This window comes from Rhinatrema bivittatum, chromosome 9 (genome assembly GCF_901001135.1).
Source record: "Rhinatrema bivittatum chromosome 9, aRhiBiv1.1, whole genome shotgun sequence".
NCBI classification, from domain to species: domain Eukaryota; kingdom Metazoa; phylum Chordata; class Amphibia; order Gymnophiona; family Rhinatrematidae; genus Rhinatrema; species Rhinatrema bivittatum.
This window is the reverse complement of record NC_042623.1, coordinates 199,898,069-199,925,696: the sequence shown is the minus strand read 5'-3', so window position 1 is coordinate 199,925,696 and position 27,628 is coordinate 199,898,069. Positions and strand designations below refer to the sequence as shown.

Sequence of the window (27,628 nt, the reverse complement as noted above, 5' to 3'; positions counted from 1 at the left end):
CCATTTTTAACAAGAAAAACTGTCCGTTTACTCTTCATGCCTAGGACAAATACGCTTTAAGCATTTGCGTTTGCCGGATCCTCGCCTTATAAAATCTAAACATTTGTTTGGGACCCACGCAGATTTAGATATCAAGATACGTGGGATTCCTTGAGCAAACAGGAACCCTACATAGGCCAGATGGCATGGCCAGTCAGGCCTCGGGCACAGGCCGCATTTACTGCTGGACAGGGATCTTTAGTGTCTATCATTTGAACGTGTATGCGAGGCTTCTTCGTGGCTCCAGACTGGAGGACGCCTGGCGGCCACGTCTCACAGCAGCTACTGTTATCTCACTAGGCCCATGGCTTTCAAACCACTTTGGTCAAGGAGCCTCATCATAAAACATAAATCGCAAAAAACTCTGTGGAAGCCCAGCTCCCTCTCTCTCTCCCTCCCTCTGTATTTGTAAAAATTGCGTGGAACCCTTTAGGGATGCTCACGGAAGCCTTGGGTTCTGCAGATTCCCTGGCGGAAAAAGCCCCCGCAGCTTGTCAGCTCCCACGTGCAGGAGTAAAACGAGAACTCTGAGCAGTGCGCAGTCACCTGAGAGAGCAGACAGGAAAGGCTGCGTAGCCCGAGGAGAGGACAGCACAGAATCTGAAAATGAAACAAGCTCTCTGAGAACACAGTACCTACATGAGGAGGAGTCAAATCTGGATTTCAGGAGGCAAAATGGGAAAGTGGCGTGAATGAGGAGGCGTCTAACACATTTCATCATGACTATAAAGTAAACTTTCCATATTATCTGCTTTTATCAGGCACTAACAGGTTAAAAAAAAAAAAAAAGGAAACTAATCTGAGGGTTATTTTGTAAGGTGTTTTAATCATTGAAATTTTTATTGAATCATAATAAAGCAGTAAGCAAGAGACTTTAAAAAAAAAAAAAAAAGAAATAAATCTTGGAAATATCTCTGTAATATGCATCCTGGTCATAGATCTTTACAGTCCCATCAATCTCCCTCCCCCACCCCATAAATAACATAACACAAAGCAAATAAAGGCATAGGGGGCAGTCGTCTTCGAGGCACCTCTAGCAAAGATCACATTCTCTTCCCTGACCGTGATCGGAAAAGTTCCCAAACAGCATTACAGTCCTCCACTTTATTATACTTAACAGCCGTCAGCTCACTCTCTATACTCCAACCTAAGGTTTAGGCTTCCAGCGCTGCCACTGCCACTGTCTGAGCAGCACAGGAAGCGCTGGGCGTGTGTGTGTGGGGGGGGGGGCAGAGGGTCCCTCGCTCCCAGCACAGCTGGATAAGGTACTGAGCAGGATGGGGAGGGTCGGGGAGGGGGCAGGTGCTATGAATCTTCTTTGTGGGTGGGTGGATGGGTGGGGGGAATGCAGAGAGGCAGCCAAGGGTATTTAACGATCGGGAATGCCAGGCACGTCCTCAAGATTTAAAAAGGTTTTTTTTGAGGGGGTGGGGTCTTTCGCAGCAGCTCTGGGGGAGGGGGAATGGCTGCCCTCTTGGTCTTAACCTTTGTTTTACAGGGTAAAGACCTCGCTGCTTAGCCGGATACCTTTTGAAGATATCCGGTTCAGTAGCACGTTATGCAGCCACGCAAAGCTGGATAACAAAAACGTAACCGGTTAGATTCAAACATAGTCAGGTTTTTGTTATCTGGCTATATGTAGCCGGATATCTTTAGCTGTCATATTCAGCGGGACGTTTATCTGGCTAACTTTATCTAGATAACCTGTCCACTGATTATGCACTCCGTGGACTCTCTCCAGAGTCAAATGCCAAAGATGCAGCAGTTTATAACCATTTTCCTTAATGACAGTAGAAATAGAGCACTTCCCAATATTTAAATAACACAGAACCATTTCCTCTCCTATATATTTCTCCCATGCCAAAACAGACTTGGACTTACAAGACAGCCCCGCATTGAGCACTGCATAAATTTTGGAAATACGTCCCATACCTTTGTCTGACAAAAAGGGAATTAGCTGGATGGGAGATTCCCCTAGCAGTAGCAGGGCTGGACAGGGTCTCCTGCCTGACAAGCCACCTCTCTCTTGGGTTGAGCCCACAGGTTCTGGTGGCCGAGAGGGCTTTCTGGGGGCAGTACATGGCTGGCAGAGGTCAGGGCAGGCAACCTTCAGACTAAGTCAGTGTCCCAGCAGGAGGTCAAGGCAGGGAGCAAACAAGCAAGGTCAAGGCCAGAGACAGTCCGTGTCAGCAACAAGATCAGTCCAAGGAAAGCTGACAGAGAAGGCAAGGCAAAGGCAGCACAGGGGAACCAGGCGGCAGCTGAGGACTAGCACTGGAGGTAGGGGCTGAAACAGGAGGCAAGGCCAGGAGCTAGAGATAGGGACTGGACCCCGAGGCAAGGCAGTAGCGGAAGACAAGGGCTGGAACTGAAGGCCCAAGGGGAGCACCATGGAGGACAAGACAAGGCTAGAAATGGACAGGACACAGAACAGAGCAAAGAAAATACAAGCACAGGTAACCAGGAACTAAAGCACAGCAAGGTACATACAAGACAAAATAAGGAACCAACAGACAAGGAGGCCTAAGCGGGCCACAAGGCAGGTCAAGGTGAGACTAGAAAGTGCACAGGCCACAAGGCAAGGCAAAATGGCCAAGGAGGCTGCAGGACAAGAGGAGAAGGTCAAACAGTCCAAGGCAGGAAAGCTAAAGAGGCCACAAGGCAAGGTGATGCAAGAAGGTCACAGGGGCCAATGCAAGAGTCAAGGTGACTCAAAGAAGCACCAAGTTGTGGAAGAGATGGAGTTAAATAGGACTGGCCTTACTGTGTCATGAAGCCATGAAGTAGGTGGCTAGAGCAGGAGAGAGTATGGCTCAGTAAGGAACTCTGCTGGCGGGGGGCTGTCTAGTAGCCATTATCGTTACCAACACATTCTCAAACTGGGAATTTCCCCCTGATCAGATCATTCTTGATAATAGCTATCCCCATAAAATGCTGTATTTGTAGGAAATAGAATTATCTGAATTTCCCTAGGCAAGTTATTTTGTAGTTTTTAAGGAACGATTAATCAGTACACAATAGCGACACTGTCAGCACTTTGATTTGAACTATCAAATCTAGAGCTATTGGCATTCACTTAATTTCTTATATCTCCAAATAAAAAGTTTCTTCAGGTGGGGGCGGACTGGAAGCAATTATTTACTCTAAATTGCTGTCCATTGCTTGAGCGGACTATTAAAGATTTGGATATTTGGTTTCCTTATAATTTTTCATGGCTGGGCCGTATATTATGTGATTAAAATGACGATCTTGCCAAGGCGGCTTTATTTTTTTCAGACCCTCCCTATTGAGGTTCCTCGTTCTTTTTTGCAATCACTTCATAGGAAAGCTTTCCATTTTATTTGGAAAAGGAGGCCATCTAGGGTGGCAAAAAGGGTGCTATTTCTTTCTAAACCTAGGGGTAAGCTTGCTGTTGCCGATTTTACAAAATATTATGACCGATACTTCACGCATATCCAGCATAGCTCTCTGCTTCAACGGCAGGGAGAATGAAGAAAAGTGGATCTGAAGAGAATTAAGTCACCTGGACCAGATGGTATACACCCCAGGGTTCTGAAGGAACTGAAAAATGAAATTTCAGATCTATTAGTAAAAATTTGTAACCTATGTACCTGAAGACTGAAGGGTGGCTAATGTAACCTCAATATTTAAAAAGGGCTCCTAAGGCGATCTGGGAAACTACAGACCGGTTAGCCTGACTTCAGTGCCAAGAAAAATAATGGAAAGTGTTCTAAACTTCAAAATCACAGAACATATAGAAAGACATGGTTTAATGGAACAAAGTCAGCATGGCTTTACCCAGGGCAAGTCTTGCCTCACAAATCTGCTTCATTTTTTTGAAGCAGTTAATAAACATGTGGATAAAGGTGAACCGGTAGATGTAGTGTATTTGGATTTTCAGAAGGCGACAAAGTTCCTCATGAGAGGCTTCTAGGAAAAGTAAAAAGTCATGCGATAGGTGGCGATGTCCTTTCGTGGATTAAAAGACAGGACAAACTGCTTAAAAGACACGGCTTCAGAAAACATTTCAGCAAAGAGACACTCCTGACCTCCCTCGCAGACTACATCCTCACTGGCATAGACAAGAGCCAAACATTCATATTAGCCCTCCTGGATATATCCGCAGCCTTCGATACCATTAGCTACAAGATCCTTATCGACAGGCTATCTGAAATTGGAATATCAGGGATCCCACTCCTCCTCTGGTTTAAATCCTATCTCTCCGACAGACACTTCAAAGTTAAAATAGGTAATTTTGAATCCAGGGCCATCAATATAACACGAGGTGTCCCACAAAGCTCCTCGTTATCCTCCACACTTTTTAATATTTACCTCCTACCCCTCTGCCATCTCCTTTCAGATCTCGGCCTACCTAACTTCATATATACCGACGACTTGCAAATCCTCATACCCATCAAAGACACCCTCGCCAATGCTCTGAAAACATGGGGTAATGCCCTTTCCTCCATCAATGACCTTCTTACAAAACTCAACCTAGCTCTAAATACCAACAAAACTGAACTCATGATCATCGCACTCCCACACCATAGTCTCAACCCCTCAGCCTCTAACACCCCCCCCCCCCACCCCTTCCTTTTCACAACAAGTAAGGAACTTAGGCGTTACCATTGACACAGAATTCAACTTAAAGAAATTCATTAATTCCACCCTAAGAGATTGCTACTTCAAGCTGCACACAATAAAAAAACTAAAGCCCCTACTGCATCTCAACAACTTCAGATCAGTACTACAGGCCCTCATCCTATCCAAATTAGATTGCTCAAACGCCCTACTACTAGGCCTTCCCAAAAACACCATCGCCCCACTTCAACTGCTACAAAACGCCGCAGCACGCATTTTAACAAGCGCTGCAAAAAAGGAGCATATTACCCCCATCATGAAACAACTCCACTGGCTTCCCATAGCAGATACTCTCACTCATACACAAAGCCATCCACAATCCAAATATGCACTGGTTCAGTGACGCCCTACAGTTTCGCAACTCCACCAGACCCACCCGTTCGCAGTCTCTTGCCACCTTACAGACACCCTCCCCCAAACTCACTCATCTCACCTCGACCAAGGAACGCTCACTTTCCATAGCAGGTCCTGCGCTATGGAACTCCATGCCCACCAACTTACGCCGAGAGCTCTGCCCAAAAACATTTAAGCAGAAACTCAAAACCTGGTTGTTCAAGCAAGCTTACCCCTGAGACCTACCCTATGGCTCGCTCCGCCCCCCCCCCCCACCCCCACTCACTGTCCTTCCCCAAGCACAATTTCACAACGCTCCGTTTTAAAATTGTATAACGTGTACTCACCCCCTAGCAACATATCAATGTATGTTACCAACAATTTATCAACGTTTGTTACCTCATCGTACAGCCCCCCTGACCTTGATATCTCAAATTTATCAGTTTGCCACATCCAAATTTATCAGTTTGCCCCCCGACATTAATATCACAAATGTTTTGCTTGTATATAAGTTAAAGAATATTAATATTTATGCATATAATATAAAGAAGAATATTGTATTGTACTGTATTACCTTCCTTTCCTAGTTATAATTGCATCCCCCCTTAGTCCCCCACTCAGTAGCTCCTGTTTATTGATTTTCCATCCCCCCCCCGTTTCATAATCAGTTCTACTGTAAAGCCTCTGTGGCTGCAGGTTTTATTTGTTTAATGGTAACCGATGTGATGTTATTAACGAACGTCGGCATATAAACATGTTAAATAAATAAATAGCTGCAATAACCTGAGTTAGCCAGTTAACCTCCCCAGCTAACCCCGGCCAGGCCACAGGGCTGGTCTAAGGTCCTCCGGAGATACATAAGCTTTAACAGAGCGGCAGTGCCACGCCGCTGAATATCCCTGCTTCGGTCAGCTGGATGAGTATGTGCCCCGCTCCTTTTCAGAGGCCCGGGTCCTTTCTGAATGGCTGCACTCTCTCTTCCATCTCCGTTCACATGCTGTTTGCACCGACTGAGGCACTCTTATGTCAGAGTACAGTTTCCAGGGGTTTATTTTGCCTACAAAAGCCTGGAGGGGGAGGGGGCAGTCTGGCTCAGCAGCTTCCCCTTGCTCCTTTAAGCTCAATTGCACCTGGTCCCTGCTGTGACAGCATGCCATGTGCCTCGGGGATCTTTCCCCCCCATTTTTAACTCCCTCCCTTCTAGCCTGCGGCCATTGCAGTGACAATCTCCCCCCCCCCCGGCTGAGAGGCACAGTCCTCTCACCATCTCAGCCACCAAGCTGCTCTTAAGCCAGCCTTTAAGTGTCACCATTGCCCAGGAGTTGGGATCCCCATGCTATGCCTCGCTAGTCCTCACCAATCCTGCAAGAGAGCCACATACATTGGACCACTGCTGTTTCTGGATGAATACTTATTATTGCATTACTTTGTTTTATTTAAAAAAAAAAAAAATAATTCTAGACTGCTTTCCCAGCCTACAGGCCAGCCAAGGTAGTGTACAAAGTATGCAACATCTAAACTTTAGTGAAGCTCTGTTGAAAAGATGGCTTCCACAAGGACACTGAAACAGGATTATTTAACCAGGGATTAGTTAACTCCATGTATGAATGGCAAGAGGCATAGGGCAGATCCTTCCGGATAATGATCAATTCTCAGGGAAGAAGAGGGACAAGTAAGAGATGTAAGCCAAGTGTTTGCTGTCATTTTGAGCTTAGTATCCATTGCTTTTTCATTATTAGTAGTTTGTGCTATTTGGATTTCACTACGCTGTTTGTTTAATGTAGCCCATTTTGGATGTTCTTGTAAGAGTGGGCAAATTCAAATAAATAAATATTCCTAATACGGAGTTGCATGAGATAACAAATATTAGGGTTGTGATATCTGGTTAGTCTTACACTTTAAAGGAAAGGGGACAAATCCAGAGAACCCCATATGTCCATTCGGATGTTTCAGGTTTTTCAGTCTGTTTGCTTATTAGTGTTGGTGTTTCTGTTTTATATTTGTAACCTGGCCTTGAACAAATGTTATTGAATAAGGTGTGAGAGAAATATATTAAATAAATAAATATAGGCAAAACAGATTTCCTAATACAGGCTCATTAAACATTTGGGCAAAACATCTGAAACTTAAAATAACGTTTGCACAGCAAACCTGAACTATTAAATCAAATAAAAATTCATTAGGAAAGGCTTAACTGATTTTAATGCATGTGATCTAAGCAATGCATAGAGCTCACCTTCCAGTAAATTGGGATCATAACTTGAGCTGTTAGGTTTGCTCAGGGCAGAGTGGGTGTTAAACAGATTTGCTACAAATGCTAAGTTCAGTTTGGGGTTGCCAGCAACCACGTCAGCTGGGGTGACAAACTGTCGGCAGCCCAGTTTGTCTGCTTCTTGCAGCATACACTCCGCTCTCTTCAGATCATTTTTCTCCTGCAAGGACAAGTAAGAACACAAAACAAGAATGACCAATAGCATCCAGGGGTTAATTAAAGTGTGTTTCACTGCCGTTCAGCACCATGGTGCCGAACAGCTCCAGGACAGGCAACCCCCCATCAAAATTTGACAGAACTCTTCCAGTTTTTGAAATGCGCTTACAGTCGTAAAAACAGCTGATCTTGAATTCTAAGGCTTGGCTCCTCGGGCACAAATAAGCCGATGCAATAAAGTGCGTGTAAAAATGTGCATCCAAACTGAACGTACGGTTTTTTTGAATGCGCGCACAGTCGCCACTCCTGGGCGCTCGATGCAATAGGCAAATGAGCCGACACGCTAGAGAGAAACTGCTCACGGCATCAGGTGCCCAGGAGATGTGGGCTGTGTGCCGGGGTTAGGAAAACAGAAGCTCAATTAATGGGCGTCCGTTTGCTTAACCTGACCGTTTCCTGTGGTTCCTCCTACACAGTATCAGGACGATTCTAAGTAAGTGGAACCACAGAAAAGCAGTATTTTGGGCTTTTCTGTGGCTTTATGAGGCATTTTTCAGATGGCTCAGAGCAAGTAAAGACTTAACACCAGCCCAGGGGATGGCATTAAGTTTTCCATGTTGAAACGTGCACATCAGGCGCACGGTGATTTTGTTTTTTGCATTGGGGGATAATAGCCAATAGCCTCATCTACATGCCTTTACGTGTGATGAGCGCCATTAGCTATGCTCCTGTTTGGACACACATTTTGTACGCGCTAATCCCCTTATTGCATCGGGTGTTAGCCTAGCGTGTCTAGAACACACGTCCAAGCGCTCATTAACCTGTGCTCCAGGCTCAGTGCACTGGGATGTTGCATTGGCCTGAAAGTGGGAAGAAGAATCGCTTAGCATCCCTGTCTCTAAATTCTGGGCTCTGAAAAAGTCTCATTCTAAATGATATCTAGCACATCTCCAGACTACAAACAACTTCATAGCTGGAATCTGGGTATTCATTAATTTGTGGCACGGACACAAGGGGGAGAGGACACAAGGGGGAGAGGCATCGCATACAGTAATACTGCATAATGTGTCTACAAGCTGACCTGAAATAGAAGAAATGCTACTACTGCTTAAAGAGGTACGGGTGCAGCTCCCTTCACTCAAGATTAAAAGACACGCAGTAGAATGAGAATGCCTTTGATGTATGTGTTCTTTTGCTTTTATTAATCTTATTCTATTTTTATACTAACTAATGAACTGTAGAGAGTATCTACTGATCTAGTGCAAGATCCTTACGATTTTCAGTAGATTGCTCACGTTATTGTCAAGCAAAGTGTATAAAAAGTAAACAGCTAAGGTAAGAAGTAAAATCAGAAATAAACCCGTCACCAGTGATGTTTGACTTGGCTTTTTTTCTTGTTCAGAGCCAGCAGTGAGCGTACTGATCATCCTGAAGCTATACCTGCTGCCCTGCCCAGAGTTGTACACACACTGCTGTCCCCACATTTCCCCCTAGGAGGCGACACACACACACACACACACACACTTAGGCTACACAAACATTTAAAGGTGAATTTTCAAAACGTTAGACGCATAAAAATTAGCATATAGGCACGTAAGTGGCCTCTACACATGTATTCTGAATTTTAGAAATGTCGAACATATGCGCGTATATATCCGCTTTCGCACGCATATATATGCATGCCAAAAAAAAAGGGGTGGGGGGATGGGGTGTACCAGAGCAGGGCCAACACTTACACTATTTTCAAATATACTTACACATGTACATTTGTGCACTCATTCACGTACGTTTACACCTGCTAATTATCTGGCAAAAATAATAATAATAAATGTGTTTCTTGTCTGCTAGCAGCCAAATGGGAGGTCTGGGTAAAACTAGCGGGAGTTCAGGCTGAAGAACCAGGAGGGTCTTGATGAGCTGCGGAAGGACTGGGCGAACTAGTGGACTAATTGGTAAAACTACACCATCTTACGTGTGTAAAAGCCAACTTACGTAAGTCCTATTTTATTTCCATGCATAAAATATACGCAAGTATATTTTTAAAATAGGCGGGAAAAGTACGCGCACTCAATGCATCGATAACCATGCATTGCATGCATTGGCGCGCAAGCCTACATACACGCATATGCTGCAGGGTAGATATATATACGTATTTTTTTTAAAAAGCACATATATATCATACATGCATTTTGTAAAACACTAAAGCAAATCTGCTTGTGGCCACAAACACACATATATGCCACATCATGCAGTTGTTTGAAAGTTATCCTCCCTGTGAATCTAAAAATTGCAGAGAATGCCCCTCTGCTTTTGAAATGCAAAATTACTTACATCAAATCCTGAAAAGTCAATGCCGATTCCTTTGTCATCCCCTTTCTCTCCTTTGGGAGCAATCTGCTTCAGTAAGTGATAATATGCTCTGGAATCCTATAAAAGCCAAAGAAGGATGCCCAGTTGCAGTTCATGTGTTTAGATCACTGTAAGTGCTGCATCCTGTTAAATAAGCTACCATTTCACCTCTCTTTAGCATCTCTACACTGAAAAGTCATTGCAGAAATGAGGTACTTGAGTTTCCTGGTCATAGAGGTTCGGATTTTCTAACTAGAATCATTTTCCCTTGTGAAATAATGTAAGTTAAAAGCCATTCTTAGAGTGTAAATTCATGCAGTATCCTCCCAGGTGCCAGCCCAATGTCTGGGTGATATCACAGACTGGCAGAACACAACCTGACCTTCACAATCCATTTGCCTGGAGCAGTAGCAGTGAGGGGAAAAGGGATGATGATGACCTCGAAAACTAGGTATGATCAGGAAGTTACTAAAGCTCAGGCTCGTACTCACTGGAATCCAAGCATCTCTTTTTCAAGACATGACATTTTAAAATATAGAAAAGCTAAAATGGCCTTAGGTATTTTTAAACAGTGCATTTAGCAAACTAGTTCTAGCAGCACCAGTCAAAATTTACTACTCAGCTGCCCTTTATTTGTGCTCAAAGAGAGATCAGAACAGTGTCTGGAACAGGCTAACATTTTGCGACAATGAGCAAAGCTACCTACAGATGGAAGCGGCTTCATTTAGGGATGCACTCTCACTTTAAAGCAACAGAGGAATATCAGCACAGCTTGTTTCATTTTGTGTCATTTCTCTATCTAAATCATAGCAAGCTTGTTTCATTTAGTTTTTGTTTCATTTTGTTTTTCATGTTAAATCGACAAAACGAAACAAAAATAAAAACTAAAGAGAAAACGAAACCCTCAAACAAGAAGAACACATTTTTCATGCACACTCCTAGCATCTACCGCAGCGGTGAATGCAGTCCAAAGCACTGTGATACATAATATATTGTGATGGTTACCATGTACCCCCCGGGAGGGACTGCGTGGGGAAGCCAGTGAGAGAATCTGGCCAAGATGGAAAACACGGGTGGAAACATCAGAGCCAAGGAATCTGCAGGTTTGGAGAAAACCTTCCTAGAAGGAATGGGGGGGAGGAGGGGGAGAGGTTTGGAGAGCAAAGGGGGAAGTGAGTTCACAGACGTCACATCATCATCAAGGAGGAGGGGAACATCCAGGTGCACTGGGAGGAGAGGGGGAGGTGGCCTGAAGAAGGGGGGGAGGGGCCAGACAGGAACAGGAAAGAGCCCTACTAGAGGCAGAAGGAGACAGAGGAGATGGAGGTGGAGGATTCTGAGCCAGACCCGGAGCCAACGGATGTGGGAGAAGAATGGTGGAAACCCCCCTGGAGGAGACCTGGCCTGCTAAAGCCATACAGGGTTAGATTCTGGCAGAAGTGAATGGTAATAGCCGGAGTCTGGCAAGGCAAATTGTATGTAAGCTGCGGTGGGTGATGGCAGTGGGGCTGGGTTTCCTCAAACCGAGCCCAAGGCACTAGAAGCAGTGCTTGAAAAGACATCTCGGGTCTTGGCTAGAAAGAGGGTTAAACCCTGTGGCAGACTATAGAATGAAACAGGCAGGGTTAAGCCCTGTGGCAGAAGTGAGTGACTGCGTTTGAAACAAGCAGAGTTAAGCTTTGTGCCGGAAGCCAGAGACCGCGTCGGTGCTGGACAGGTGAAAGTTACTGGACAGGTCCTGCCAGGGTCGGGCACATTAAAGTAGAGGGGAAGGGCTTTACTCTCTGCCCTTGACCGTCCTGCAGGGGTAAACTATCTGCTAAGGCCCGGGTTGTGTTTGGAGTTTACCTCACCACACTGAGGAATCCTGCTGAGGAGAACGGTTTACTCAAGCCTGGGCTGTGCTGGGGAACATTACAGCTTCATTCCAACTGGCGGAAAGGCTGGGGGTCAGTGCAATATGCAATGAATGACAACGTAAAAGGCAGCAAACCTTAGCGACCCCAACTCGTACGTCTTAACTTTCACCGAATATGCCACAGTGGGACCAACATTTTCAATGTGCCTCTTTCAATGCAGACTTTTGTCCTCATAGATTTTAGACTTCCATGAAAAGACAACCAGTGACCTCTGCTTATCCCATCCTGCAAGATGCAAGTAGGATCTGGAATATACTTTACGCTTATTCTGTGTTTCAAAGTCACTTCTAATTAAAATGAAAATTTTATTTATTTATTTTTTTACTTTTATGCTTTTCTTACACATTTTCTGTAGAACAGACACATGGAAAAACCAGTATAACATATATTTGCATCAACCGTACTAGCTTGGAGAAGAGACGGCTGAGGAGGGATATGATAGAGGTGTTTAAAATCATGAGAGGTCTAGAACAGGTAGATGTGAATCGGTTACTTACTCTTTCGGATAGTAGAAAGACTAGGGGGCACTCCATGAAGTTAGCATGTGGCATATTTAAAACTAATCGGAGAAAGTTCTTTTTTACTCAACGCACAATTAAACTCTGGAATTTGTTGCCAGAGGATGTGCTTAGTGCAGTTAGTATAGCCGTGTTTAAAAAAGGATTGGATAAGTTCTTGGAGGAGAAGTCCATTACCTGCTATTAATTACGCTGACTTAGAAAATAGCCACAGCTCTTACTAGCAATGGTAACATGGAATAGACTTAGTTTTTGGGTACTTGCCAGGTTCTTATGGCCTGGATTGGCCACTGTTGGAAACAGGATGCTGGGCTTGATGGACCCTTGGTCTGACCCAGTATGGCATGTTCTTAGTATTCTTGGAAACGCTTGTCAGTTGCACAGGGCTCCAGAGTCTCAATGCAATGAAGAGACAATGGCACAGGGAGGAGGATTTTAGATTCATTAAGAACTGGCAATGTTTTCAAAAGCAGGGAAGCCCATTTCAGCAAGATAAGCTCCACCTTAACCAAAGTGCGACCTGGCTGATTTTAAACTAAACAATGAGGGGGGAAACTGGTAGCTGCTCGGGAGCGCATGGTTAGGAGTGGGATGTCCACAAAGGATGCCTTTCAACAAGGGAAATTAAATTATCATGACTACAAAGATATTGACAAAAGCTGATGCCAAATTACCTGGATCAACTACTAGCGAGAAGGGTATAAAAAAATAATACATTTAGATGTCTGTATGCAAATGCCAGAAGTCTGGAAAAATAAGTTTGGAGAGTTGGAGTGTATGGCACTGGATGGACATATTGACACAATAGGCATCTCTGAGGCCTGGTGGATAAAAGGACAACCAATGATAAATGATACAAGGATATAAAATGTATTGAAATGATAGAAGTGGCATGGCACTATATTTCAAGGATTCCAGAGAATCCAGTAACATACAGATTCTGCAGGAGACAAATTGCACTCTGGAATCTTCCTCCTTGCACAACAAGGAGGAATAGAGCACTAGGGGTTTATTTCTGCCCCCCCCCCCCCCAACCAGGATGGTGAAACAGATTGTGAAAAGCTAACAAAGATTAGACACCCAATAATAAAAGGAGATTTCAATTACCCCAGTATTGAATGGGGTGACCTTCTCATCAGAGCATGCTAGGGAGGTTTACGTTTCTAGACACCGTAAATGAATGCTTCACAGAGCAACTGGTTCCAGAAGCCATAAGAGTGAGGGCTGCATTAGATCTAGTTCTCACTCGAATGCAGGATCTGGTACAAGAGGTAAGAATGGTGAAGCCTCTTGGCAACAATGATTACAATGCAATCAAATCTGAGATAATCACTGGAGGAAAAATAAGTAAAACTACAATAATATATAAAGCTTTAAAAGGGGAGATTATGATAAAATGAGGAAATTAGTTAAAACTAAAAGAAGCTGTTACAAATACCATTGTGGAAGCCCAGATAAAATGTATTCCATAAATTAAGAGAGGTCAACAGAAGAACAAGCACCTGCCAGCATGGCTAAATAGCACTATGAAAGAGGTTATCAAAGCCAAAAGGCATCTTTAAAAAAATGGAAAGCAGAGTCTAATGAGTAAAATAGAAAGGCACATGAGCACTACCAAATTAGAAGTAAAATACTAATAAAGCAGGCCAAAAGAAAATTTGAGGAGAATTGCCAAAGAGGAAAAAACTAATAATGAAAACCTTTTCAAGTACATTAGAAACAAGAAACCTGTGAGAAAGTCGGGCTGTAGATAACGGGGGGGGGGGGGGGGGGGGATAAGGCCATAGTAGAAAAACTAAATGAATTCTTCGCTTTGGTCTTTACTGAGGAGGGTGCTGGGGAGATACCCATGTTTGAACTGTTTTTTCTAGGTGATGACTCACAGAAACTAAATCAAATCAGTATGAATCTTGAAGAAGTGCCAGAGCAAATTAACAAATTAATTAATAGCAAATCACCGGGTCCTGATGGCATTCATCTCAAAGTTCTAAAGGAACGCAAATATAAAATTGCAAACCTACCACTGGCAATCTGTAACCTAGCATTCAAATCTGCTGCTGTACCTGAGGACTAGAGGGTAGAAAAAAAAGGCTCCAGGGTGACTGAGTCACTATAGACCTGTGAGTATTACATTTGTGCCTGTTACAATGGAGGAAACTATAATTAAGAACAAAAATACTCATCATATGGATAAACATGGCTTAATGGGGAAGAATCAACATGGATTGAGCAAAGAGAAACTGTGTCTTACTAACCTATTATAAATCTTTGAAGGTGTGAATTAACGTGTGGATAAAGATGAGCCAATCACTATAGTTTTTTTGGATTTTCGGAATGTATTTGTTAAAGTCCCTCATGAGAGATTCTTCAAAAAAATACAAAGTCATAGGATAGAAGACATTGTCTTACTACAAACTGGAAACTAGTTAAAAGTTAGGAAACCAAGAACAGGACTAACTGGTCAGATTTTTCAATGGAAAATGGTGAATACTGGATTGTCCCAGGAAGTCTTTGGACCAGTATTACTTAACTTATTCATTAATGATGTAGAAAAGGAAGTGACAAGTAAAGTGAGCTAATATGCAGCTGACACAAAAATATTCCAAGTAGTGTCCGCTGCATATCGAATAGTTAAAACACAGGGAGACTGGAAGGACCTGTAGAAGGACTTTGTGAAACTGGGCATCTAAATGGCAGATGAAATTTAATGTGGACAAGTGCAAAGTGATGCACATAGGGAAAAATATTCCTATCTTTAGATTCATATTCTAGCTTCCACATTAGGAGTAACCGCCCATGACAAGGATCTTGGAGTCATTGTGGATAATGCATTGAAATCATCAGCTTAGACTACCAGTGGCAGTCAAAAAAGCAGAATGCTAGTAAAGGAATGGAGAATGAAACAGAGAATATCATAATGCCTCAATAGGTCTATGATGTGATCAAACCTTGGGAATTATGTGCAATTCTGGCTGCCCCATCTCAGAAGATATAGTAGAATTAGAAAAAGTATAGAGAAGGGCAACAAAAATGGTAAATGGGTAGAACAGCTCCTTTATGAAGAAAGGTTACATATTGGGTACGGTATCTTTGAGCCTTTAGTGCAGTGGCGTGGTTGGCACACTCTAGTAGGCAAACCTACCAGACCTACAATGACAATGGCAAATGCACCCTACAGTGGGACAGGCTGGAGCTTCACCTATATCAGCTGCCTTCCCTGCAGGTTGAGCCCTTGGGTTCTGGCAGTTGGCAGGACTTAGGTGGGTTCCAAGGGTGGTCAGGAACACAAGAGTCCAATACCAAGCAAAGGTCAGGGCAGGGAGCTGACAGCAAATACCAGAAGACAGGCCAGAGGTCGGGGCAGGGAGTGACAGCAAAAACCAGAAGACAGGCCAGAAGGCAGGCAGCAGATAAGATGAGGTCAAGTCCAGGCAGCAAACAAGAATGGTCAAGGTTCGAGCAGAAGTCAGAATCCAGGAAGGCAAGCCAAAAGAAGACAAGGAGAGACAAAGACAAGGATCAAGACGAGGGTAAAGACAATGTCTAGAGTACAGCTGGGCAAGGAAGATCAGAATGGGGCAAGGCAAACAGGAACTCAGGAACAAGGCAGGAAGGCGAGAACAAGACAGGAACACAGGCACAAGAACACTGGAACAAAGGCGACACACACTGAGGCACAAGGCACTTCAGGAGATATGTTGCTGAGGCGTCTGTTGCTTCTCAGAAGGAGCCTTTTGTAGAGAGGAGCCAGTAGGTCATCAGAAGTTACCACAGCTGACTTCCCGCCGCAGACCCTTTAAGATTCAGGCCATCGGGAGTGTGCGTGTCTATGGGAAGTCTGGGAGAGCGATGGCTGGTGGCATCCCATGCTGCGTTCAGCAGCGCTTGTACAGCAAGACGGCAACTTGGCCACTAAACGGGGAGGGGGGGGATAAGTGAGGCAGTTTGGAGGGCCATCCAGCAAGCCACCAAATGTAACAGGCTAAGGCTCTTCAACTAGGAGAAGAAATATGATAGAAGTTTATAAAATCATGAATGGGGTGGAATATAGGGAACAGTTATTTATACTTTCAAATAGTGTTAGGACTAGGGGACACTATTTGAAGCTAACAGAAAGTAGATCAAAAACAAACTGGAAAAAATATTTTATCACTCAACTCGCAATGAATCTGTGAAATTTGTTGCTGGAGGATGTGGTTAAGGCATCTAGCATAGCTGAGTTTAAAAGAGGTACAGACAGCTTCCTAGAGGAAAAGTCCATAAACAGTTATTAAGAACATAAGAAATTGTCATGCTGGGTCAGACCAAGGGTCCATCAAGCCCAGCATCCTGTTTCCAACAGAGGCCAAACCAGGCCACAAGAACCTGGCAATTACCCAAACACCAAGAAGATCCCATGCTACTGATGCAATTAATAGCAGTGGCTATTCCCTAAGTAAACTTGATTAATAGCAGTTAATGGACTTCTCCTCCAAGAACTTATCCAAACCTTTTTTGAACCCAGTTTCACTAACTGCACTAACCGCATCCTCTGGCAACAAATTCCAGAGCTTTATTGTGCATTGAGTGAAACAGAATTTTCTCCGATTAGTCTTAAACGTGCTGCTTGCTAACTTCATGGAGTGCTCCCTAGTCCTTCTATTATCCGAAAGTGTAAATAACCGATTCACATCTACTCATTCAAGACCTCTCATGATTTTAAACACCTCTATCATATCCCCCCTCAGCCGTCTCTTCTCCAAGCTGAACAGCCCTAACCTCTTCAGCCTTTCCTCATAGGGGAGCTGTTCCATCCCCTTTATCATTTTGGTTGCCCTTCTCTGTACCTTCTCCATCGCAACTATATCTTTTTGAAATGCGGCGACCAGAATTGTACACAGTATGCAAGTGACTCCGGAAAACCCACCATTTATCCCTAGTAGTAAGCAACAAGAAACTGGATCTACTTTTTGGTATTGTCCACTATCACAGGCAGGGTGTTGGGCTTGATGGACATTTGGTCTGATCCAGCATGGCATTACTTATGTAGTAATTTAGCTGGCAATTAAAACAAAAATTACTTAACATCTACCTTTATATTTCTCAGTTTTATTCTGAGAAATAAGAATTTAAGGTTTCTGAAAGTTCCTCTAATTAAATCATGGTTATTACAGACATGTTAGTCTAACTTCAGCAGTAAACAAAGGCAGGAAAACAGTAGTACAGAAAAGGATTCCAATCAAAGATACTTTAAGTGCTTCCCACATTACTATTTTATTTTTAAATTCCTGTAGCATATGGTTTTTGATTTTTATATTTTGGATGTTATTTGGTAGATTTTTTTTTACTGTTGTAATCCTCAGAGAGAAAAAAATATCTTGATTCTGCAGAATAAAAACAACCAGGAGCTATCTTCCCTGCCCTGGAGAGCCACCGGGCACCGCTCAACTGAGGTGGGGGAAATTTCTCTCAGATCCATAGGCTAGAAGCAGCTTACCTGCAAAACCCAAACTGGGCAGAGGCCACTTCTAAAAAAAAAAACAAAAAAACAAAAAAAACTGTTCACAGGAAAGCTGCGCTCCAAAAGAAAATCCAGTTTGCTTGGAAAATAACCAGTTCAGCAGTATAACAAAATTCACAGTCTACAAGTCAATACAGCAGGAAAAAAAATCAGAAAAAAAGCTCAATGCTCAAAATCACAGTCCACAATCTCTCAGGTAAAATTCCCCAGTTCAGATTTCTTCTTCACTCTCCCTGACCCTCTGAACACTCCAGAACCACGGAAAGTCTCTTTTTAATATTCCCACTCACTATAAAGAAGCATTTGGTAGACTCTCCTTAAAAGTTCAGGTCCAGACATTTATCCTGGTCCACCTTAAGCCATTGGCAGGAAGAGTTCTGCTCTGAGGGTATTTTCCTTAGAAGGGGTAAGAAGCTAGCCCTAGGGAAGAGAAGGAAGCCTCAGGAAGGCCAATACTGACTAGCTGTGAATTGTATTGCTGTCTTTTTGCTTTTAAAAATTGCAAAGGTTTGCATAGCTGTTTGTTTTATTTTTTCTGTAATTAAAAACAAAATTTATGAGAAGGCCTGCCAAAGACCACACACTGTCACATATGGTGTCAGTTCAGTGATTTCTGCTCTAAGCCTTGCACAGGGAGAGAACCATGCCAAAAAGAAAAAAAAAAGGAGAGAAGTCAAATATTTTGTCCTTCCTGGGGCCTCACTCCAGCTGCGGCCATGAGAGTATTTTACAGCAGGCTAAGGAGGATAGCTCTGCCTGGAGAGAGTAATTTATGTAGTGAGTTAGAGCTGAACAGGCAGGTTTGTTTCCTTCTTCCTGAGGGAAAGGAAATGTTTGTTGTGTAAAAACTCCGGAACAGGGCAGAGTCCTTCAAGAAAACCTCTGTGATATCAGAGATGGTAGGTTAAAATGGAGCAAATAATTCAGACCCTCGCTGAAGGGCAGCAGCAACGCCAGAAAGTGAGCAGGTTACCCAGCTAGCCCAAGCAATGCAAGCCTCCACAACGCCACCGCCTCTGGTGTTGTTTAAAATGAAGGCAGGGGAATATCAAGATGTGTTCTTAAAAAATGTTGAAAGAAGTGCCCACATGATTGGCTGGCCAGAAGCTACCTAGAACCAGTCCCAAATGTATTTACCAGCAAAAACCAAACGGCCTTTCTAACTGCCAATCCAGAGAGGAGAGTCAGCTATTTGGATTTCAAAACTGCCAACCTGGAAAGAACAAGTTACATGCTGGAAACTACCAGTAGCAGTTCCAGAGAAGAACTCTACAGCCCAGGGAAACTACATGAAGCCTTTTCCATTGGCTAAAAGGTGCTGGATGAAAGTGGCTCCAGCCAGAGGTGAAGACAGGCCTTGATGTAATCAATCAGATCCTTATGAAGCAGTTTGTGGAGAGGCTGGTCCAGCCCATGCAGAATTGGGTGTGTTGGCAGCCAGGGCTCACCCTGGAGAAAGCGCTGGAAGTGGCAGATGCCTTCCATCAGGCTCAACTGATGCTAGAATTGGAGTGAAAGCTAGAAAGGCAACCTGCCCAGGCTCCCTGTCATGGCAGTGAGAGTGCAGGATCCCAGCAATGGTCCTCGGAGCAGGACAGCTCTGGTTCCGTACTCAGGACACAGCTACCAGGCTCTCCAGCTTGTTTCATATGTGGAAGGAAAGGACATTTCCACGCATACTCATAATGTTCATAAACTCATATATTCTGAAACAAAATGTGTTGTGGTTAACTCTTTGACTTGGTATGAACCATCGCAAGTAGTAAGATCTACAGGGACATGTCTTCTGGCTTTACCAGCTGCTCAAAGTTATAAACTGAAAAGAACTTGAGGTAGGGCTTTTTCTTACATAGCTCTTCAGTTGTGGAATGCACTTCCCAAAGATATACAAACAGGCCGATGCAATACTGACGTGCTAAAAACGTGCATCCAAATTGGCTGCACCTTTTTTTTTTTTTGAACGCGCATGTAATCACCTCTCCTGGGCGCTCAGTGTTATAGACAAATGAGCCACTGAGCTGAAAAGGATGCGCTAGGGAAAAATTGTGAACCCCTGGTGTGTCCATGGCATCGGGCGCCCAGGAGAAGTGGCTGTGTGCAGGTCAGGAAAACAGATGCTCGATTTTACAAGTGTCCATTTTCCTAACCTGTGTACAGCCATGAGTTAGGAAAATGGATGCTCGAAAATTGAGCGTCCGTTTTCCTAACCTGACTGCCGGCAAGACTTTTTTTTTTTGTTTCACGTTGCTGAGTTCTGTGATTCCTCAGACTTGTATTGCCATGATATTAAGTCCAGGACTGGCGTTAATTTTTGAGAGTAAAAATGTGCATGTCAGGCGTACATTTATTTTTTATATAAGGGGATGCTAGCTAATAGCCTCATGAACATGGCATTTACATGTGATGAGCGCTATTAGCTATGTGCTAATTCCTTTATTGCATAAGGGGTTATGGATGCGCATCCAGAACGCACATCCAACCACGGGTTAACCTGTGTACTAGCCTGAGTGCACAGTAATGCATCAGCTTGATAGAAAGAGATACCAAGTTGTTCAAGAAAAGGTTGAAAGATTGGCTTTATGTGAGAGTACATGGACAATTTTGAATTGCTGTTTTTTGTTTTACTGATGTTTTATTCATGAGTAAGGATATATGTTTGTATGTATTTTATTTTTTTTTAATTTATATTTTATTGCTATTTTATACAATTTACAAAGAGAACTTTGCTCAGAAATTCTGGAACATATTATGCAGGAAATCATCCCAAATATTTTCTGTTTTTCCTCCCCCCCCCCCCCCCCATTTTCTTAAAATAAGATTGTGGTCTAAATCTTTGAATGTATTTTGATGAGAATTTTAATATTGCAATCCACACTGAACTTATTTTATGGAAGTTGTGGAATATAAGCCTGTACAAATAAATACCAATACCAAGGAAGCGAAGCCATAGACATCAATCTGGTAACACAGCCAGCACTAGAGGCTAAAGCATACATTGACAAGAGAGGACCTTCAAAGCAGGGCTGGCCTTGGAGGAGAGATGTCCCTCAGGTACCTGCCTACTTGAGTAGCCAGGATCCATGTACTTTCTCCTTTTGTTTACTTTGTGCTAGGACTAGACATGAGCAAGAGTGTTGCCCCTATAATAAAGAAGAGAATGAAGAATTCTTTGTAGGAAGTGATACATTTAAAATGGAGCACACCCCCACAGGTATGCTCCTACTGTGCAGCAAAAGGCCATGCTGTTGAGGATTGTCCCACGTCTTGAGGATCTAGAATGGGAGCGCAAGTTGGCGAAGCTCAGCAAAGGAGGGCGCAGTAAAACGAAGGAAGGGAACGACAGACGCTTTGTGGGAACTTTTGCAGCTAAGGCAGAGCAAGTCTCTCAGCCATGCCCCCACTGTGCAACAAAAGAGTGTGTTATCAAGGACTGCCCCCAACTTGAGGATGAAGAATGGGAGCTCTTTTGCGAAGATGCAAGCTGTAAAAGGTGGATGGTCTGTGTGTGGGACTGTTGGGACTTCGTGATCCCAATTGAATTGAATGAGGTTCCCAACCAATCTCTGGTAGGTTCAGAGTGTGGAAAGACTCTCATTCATAAAAACCTAGCCAGGAGAAGGCAGACCAGCTACAAGAAGAAGGCGACACTCACCTGTATACATGGCAACCAAAAGCAGTAGCCAGCTAGTCGGGTTCTGCTGATGACTCCCACAGGGAAGAGAAGGAAGCCTAGGAAAGGCCAATACTGACTAGCTGTGAATTGCATGGCTGTCTTTTTGCTTTTGAAAACTGCTAAGGTAAGTGGAGCTGTTTATGTTTTATTTTTTTTCTGTAATTAATAAAAGGTTTATAAGAAGACAGTCAGAGTCTAGCCTGAGTCTGTTCTCTGACCCACCAAAACATCAAGCTTGAATCCAGGACAACTCATTTCCTGTCCCTTTAGGCAGACTTAGCTTCCTCCACACTGCACTGAAGCTCCAGGCAGGCAGCACTCTTCCTTTGCTCCTGAAGACCTCCAGCACAGGTCCTTTACTTCTCTCACTTTTCTCAGACTCCTTGGGGCTTGTGGAAGCATCTCAGCTCATCAGCATAAACGGCCTTACTCTGGGTGGTACCTGCAAATATCTCTGCCAACTCACTCAGTCTCTTCCCATCTTGAGACCCCCAAATCCTTTTGGAAGCCTATTTTATAACTCTCTTTGGCATATACCACCTAATGAGCTGGAACGCTTTGTCATTCAAGTTTAATGGCCCTCTCACCCCTTGCTCTTTTAGTGAACTTCCTTAGCGAGAAAAATGCTCCATTATAAATAATAGCACACCCCTTCAGAAAACCCTTTGCACTTTCATTGACCTCCTGCTGCAGTAAGACCCTTATGGTTGGACATAGGACTCGTTGTTTTCTATTACCAGTACGCCATCTAGTGCCCAGTAAGGCCATATAGATAGATCGCTAGATATCTATATAGAGATATACATATATAGATAATAGTAAAGTACCTGAAATTGCTGTGTGCATGGGATTCATGACCTGTGTGCACGTGCATAAGCACACAGCATAGAGGGAACAGTGTTACCAACGTAATGTCAATTTTTAAAAAGAGATCTAGGGGTGATCCAGGAAACTACAGACCAGTGAGTCTGACATCCATGCCAGGCAAAATATCACAGAACAAAATTACTGAACATAAAGATAGGCACAGTTTAATGGGACAAACCCAACACGGATTTAGCCAAGGGACGTCTTGCCTCACCAATCTACTACATTTTTGTGAGGACGTAAATAAACATGTGGACAAAGGTGAGCCAGCTGATATAGTGTATCTAGATTTCTAGAAAGTATTTGACAGGGTCCCTCATGAGAGACTTCTTAGGAAATTAAAAAATCATGGGATAGGGAGCAGTGTCTGTTGTGGATTGGGAACTAGTTAAAAGACAGAAAACAGCGAGTAGGGCTAAATGGTAAATGTTCTTAATAGAGAAAGGTGAACAGTGAAGTGTTCCAGGGATCTGTTCTGGGACCACTGTTTTTTTAAACATATTTATAAACAATCTGGAAATGGGAACAAGTGAGGTGAATAAATTTGCCAATGACACAAAATTATTCAAAGTTGTTAAATCACAAGAGGATTGTGAGAAATTGCAAGACCTTGCAAAATTGGGATACTAAACATGCAAATGACAAATGAAATGTAATGTGGACAAGTGCAAAGAGATGCACTTAGGGAAGAGTAATCCAAATTATAGCTACACAATGCAAGACTAGAACATAAGAGCATGCCATACTGGGTCAGACCAAGGGTCCATCAAGCCCAGCATCCTGTGTCCATCAGTGGCCAATCCAGGCCATAAGAACCTGGCAATTACCCAAACATTAAAGGAACAGATCCTAAGGTACTAATCCTTATTAATTAATAGCAGTTTATGGACTTCTGCTTTAAGAACTTATCCACCCTTTTTTAAACCCAGTACACTAACTGCCATAACCACATCCTCTGGCAATGAATTCCAGAGCTTAATTATGCATTGAGTGAAAAAGAAATGTCTCTGATTTGTTTTAAATGAGCTACTTGCTAACTTCATGGAGTACCTCCTAGTCCCTGTATTTTCCGAAAGAGAAAATAACCAATTCACATTTACCCGTTCAAGTCCTTTCATGATTTTGTAGACTTTTATCATATCTACCCTCAGCCATCTCTTCTCCAAGCCGAACAGCCTTAACTTCTTTAACCTTTCCTCATAGGGGAGCCTTTCCATCCCCTTTATTATTTTGGTTGCCCTTCTCTGTACTTTCTCCAATGCAACTATATTTTTTCTGAGATGTGGCGACCAGAATTGCACACAGTATTCAAGGTGTAGTCTCACCATGGAGCAATACAGAGGCATTATTTTATTTTATTTATTTAACAGGTTTTTTATACCGACCTTCATAGTAAATAACCATATCAGATCGGTTTACATTTAACAAGGGTATAACTGGAGTAACAATTCAAGTAAACGAAAGATAACAATAGGTAGGAATAGGTCAAAGTTACAATCAACAGGGAAAGAGAACTTGGAGGCTTGCGACAAGCTGGAAAGAAGATAAGGCAGGAAATAAGTATAAAGTGTTACCATAGAGCGTACGGGTTAAAAGCTTAAAAGGTGCTTTAACCTGGAAGTGTCAGAGTCCATTGTTCGTAAGTATAAATGCCAGACCGGGTTAGAGTGAAGGACAACTAGTGATTGTCTGGTGGATCGGTGAAGGCTTGGTGAAAGAGCCAGGTTTTAAGTCTTTTTCTAAAAGTTAAAAGGCATGGCTCCAATCTGAGATTTGATGGAATGCTATTCCAGATAGATGGGCCTGCTATCGAAAAAGCTCTGTCTTTGGTTGTAGAGAGGCGTGAGGCTTTAGTGGGGGGGTATTTCAGGGTGCCTTTGTGAATATCTCTAGTTGGTCTGTTAGAGGAGTGGAGTTTGAATGGGATTTCCAGGTCGAGTTGAAGTTGATGATGGATGGTTTTGTGAATTAAGGTGATTGATTTGTATAGAATTCTGAAATTCACTGGTAACCAATGTAGGTTCCTGAGGATGGGTGTGATGTGTTCGCCGCGGCTGGTACTGGTCAGCAATCTCGCTGCCGCATTTTGTATCATCTGCAGTGGTTTGGTAGTGGATTTGGGGAGGCCTAGGAAAAGGGCACTGCAGTAGTCTATTTTGGCGAACAGAAGCGCTTGGAGGACTGTCCTGAAGTCATGGAAGAATAAGAGTGGTTTAAGTCATTTTAGAACCTGTAGTCTGTAGAAGCAGTCCTTGGAGGTTGTATTGACCATTTTCTTTAGGTTTAGTCGATTGTCTAGAATTACCCCAAGGTCTCTAACCTGCTTACAGGTAGTGAGAGAATTGTGTGGTGATGGTGGGGAGATATTGTTTTCATTTGAGGAGATGTGGAGAAGCTCTGTCTTAGAGGCGTTGAGTACCAAGTTTAAACTGTTGAGTAGATTAGTGATGGATAAAAGGCAGTTATTCCAATGGGTGAGCACTTTTGAGATTGATTCAGTTATGGGGATTAGAATCTGCATGTCGTCTGCGTACAGATAATGAATTAGGTTGAGATCAGTTAACAGTTGGCAGAGGGGGAGGAGGTATATGTTAAAGAGGGTTGGAGATAAGGAGGATCCTTGTGGTACACCAAGAGTTGATTTTGTTAAGGGTGACTCTTTATTGTTGATTTTGACTTTAAAAGTCCTATTGCTGAGGAAGGACTTGAACCAGTTGTGGGCAGATCCGGAGATGCCGATATCTGCTAGGCGATCCAGCAGGATGGTATGGTTGACGGTGTCAAATGCCGCCAAGATGTCTAACAGGACTAATAAAAAGGAGTGTCCTTTGTCTAACCCCATAATAATATGGTCTGTAAGTGAAATGAGGAGGGTTTCTGTGTTGCGTGATTTGCGGAAACCATATTGCGAAGGGTATAGGATCTTGTGGTCTTCTAGGTATTCAGAGAGCTGGGTGTTTACCAGTTTCTCCGTTAGTTTGGCAACGAATGGGAGGTTAGAGATGGGTCTGAAATTAGCTAGTACATTAGGGTCTAAGTTGTGTTTCTTGAGGAGGGGCTTGAGTGAGGAGGTTTTTAGACTGTCTGGGTAGCTTCCTTGAGTTAGAAGGTTGTTAATGATGCTGGTCAGAGGTCCTGAGATCGCGTTTGGGATGAGAAGCAGGAGTCTCGATGGGATGTTATCAGCCGGATGGCTGGATGGTTTCTGACTTTTTAGAAGGGATTCAATCTCTTTAGTGGAGATTGATTCGAAACTGTCAAATTTGGGTCTAGTAAGAGAACTGGGATTCTCGCCTAATGTGAGAGGTGTTGTATTTGGAGGAAGGAGGGCGAGGGTTTTAAGATCTTCTGTTGAAAGAATGAAGCGAGCTCATTGGCCTTGGAAAGAGCTTGTTCGTCAGGAATAGGTGGAGGGGTAGATTTAGTGATTTGTGTTACGTAAGCAAATAGGGCCTGGGCATCAAACTGGAAATGATGTATTTTGTTTGCATAGTATTCCTTTTTTTTCTGTAGAATGGCGGTCCTGTAGTGATGTAAGAATCCCTTGTATGTTGAAAGGGTAGATGTGTTAGGGGTTTTGCGCCATCTATTTTCTTTATGGCGTAAGTCCTGTTTCATCTGTTTAAGTTCAGTGCTGAACCAGGGTTGATTTCCCTTTTTTTTTGGGTTGATTGATTTGGAGACTATTGGGCACCATTTGTTTGCGACTGCTTCTGTAATCTTTTGCCAGGAGGATAGGGCTGAGTCAGGGTTAGCTAGGTCTAAGTTAGAGAGTTCTTTGGAGAGCTGATCGCTGAGTATATCAGATGGACATGCTTTCCTGAATTGAATGGTAGAGAGGTGTGGATAGAATCTTCCTTCTCCACACTCTGTTTGAGTGTGGAGAAGGAAGATTCTATCAGGAAATGATCTGACCAAGGGATTGAGGTACAGGTGGGTTCTATTGTGCAAGTGAAATTAGAATTGATGAATATTAGATCCAGAGTGTGTCCAGCTTTATGTGTGGGGCTGTTGATGGTCTGAGTGAATCCCATAGCGCCGAGGGTGGTGAGGAGGGCTTCGCAGTTCGCAGAGCGAGGTGTTGTGTTTGTATGGAGGTTGAAATCCCCCATAATCATTGTTGGAAGGTCTGAGTTAATATATTTCACAATGGATTCTATGAGAGGTGAGGGGTCCGTTTCTAGAACTCCCGGTGGAGCGTAGACTAGCATAATTTGTAGATGTTTTGACTTGACTAGACCCAATTCCAATTTGGACTCTGTCTTGATTGAATGTGCGGTCAGTCTGAGTTCTTTCTTGGTGGCTAGAAGAAGTCCGCCTCCTCTTTTTTTTGAGTCTATGGAAGGTGAAGATGTCATATGTCTGGATAGGTAGTTGGTTGGTTAAGGCAATGTCCGAGTTTTTTAACCAGGTTTCTGTGATGGCACAGATGTCTGGGTTGGAATCCAAGAGGTAATCATTGAGAATATGTGTCTTCTTAGTTAAGGATTGCGCATTGAAGAGGGTTACTGAGAGTAGTGTGAGGCCTAGAAGTTGGTTCAGTGGTGATGTCATGATAGGGATAATTCTTTTTCGTATGACGTTGGTGGAGTTAGTTGAAGGGGTTCTCCTTTGGTTGTGGATGATTGGGATGTTGTAAGTGTGCATGATGAGTGGAATTCTGGAGGAGGTTTAGTCTGAGATGCGCTTGATTGGGTCTGGAGGCAAGGATTATCTGATGCTGGTAGAATGCTGAGTGCTGGGCGGTTGTTGTCTGATGCTGGTTGAATGCTGAGTGCTGGGCGGTTGTTGTCTGATGCTGGTTGAATGCTGAGTGCTGGGGGTTTTTGTCTGATGCTGGTTGAATGCTGAGTAGTACACTTTCTCTGGATGATCTGCCGTGTAGGAGCAGGAAGTAGGTTGTAATGGGACCTGTGTCAGGTTACAGCCGCTCCCAGTTGGAGGGAGAGACTGAAAAACGTAATGATGTGGGGTGTGGAGGTTGACCGGCTTGAGAACCGTAAGGGCAGAGCAGTATCAGAGTTCAAGATAAGGGCTGTCCTGCAGGGCTACCTGCGGGGCCACACTAAGGGGCACACAAAGGGGCAGGCCCCTTTGTTGCGCTCCTTCGGCGCGCGGCGCCGGGCTGGATACTGATTTAAAGCCCCTCAAGGGCTGGCTCCTATTGGGGGAGCTGGATCGGTGGGCGGGGCTTTTTTTTCGCTCACCTCGGGGCCTCGCGAGAGGCTTGTCCCTGGTCCACCTCCCCTGGCCCCGATGGGCCTACGCCGATCGCGCGGGGAGGGCCGACCCGGATCGAGGGGGCAGTGCAGGGCCCCCTCGATCCGGGTCGGCCCTCCCTGCGCGGTTATGATATCCACC

At 43.7% G+C, this 27,628-nt stretch overlaps 1 protein-coding gene across 5 annotated transcripts in view; it reads right to left on the bottom strand.

Annotated features, from left to right (window-relative positions):
* The window catches only part of PLS1 (plastin 1), a 164,627-nt gene that overhangs the window by 49,205 nt on the left and 87,794 nt on the right, over positions 1-27,628 (bottom strand). For 2 of the 5 annotated variants that reach the window (XM_029617059.1, XM_029617062.1), the window contains 3 exons: positions 9,773-9,868; positions 7,250-7,445; positions 586-639 (listed from right to left, as the gene is read on the bottom strand). In XM_029617059.1, coding sequence (XP_029472919.1) covers positions 586-639; positions 7,250-7,445; positions 9,773-9,868 — 346 coding nt within the window. The remainder of the gene's footprint in view (positions 1-585; positions 640-7,249; positions 7,446-9,772; positions 9,869-27,628) is intronic. The other 3 variants (XM_029617060.1, XM_029617063.1, XM_029617061.1) reach the window with 2 other exon arrangements.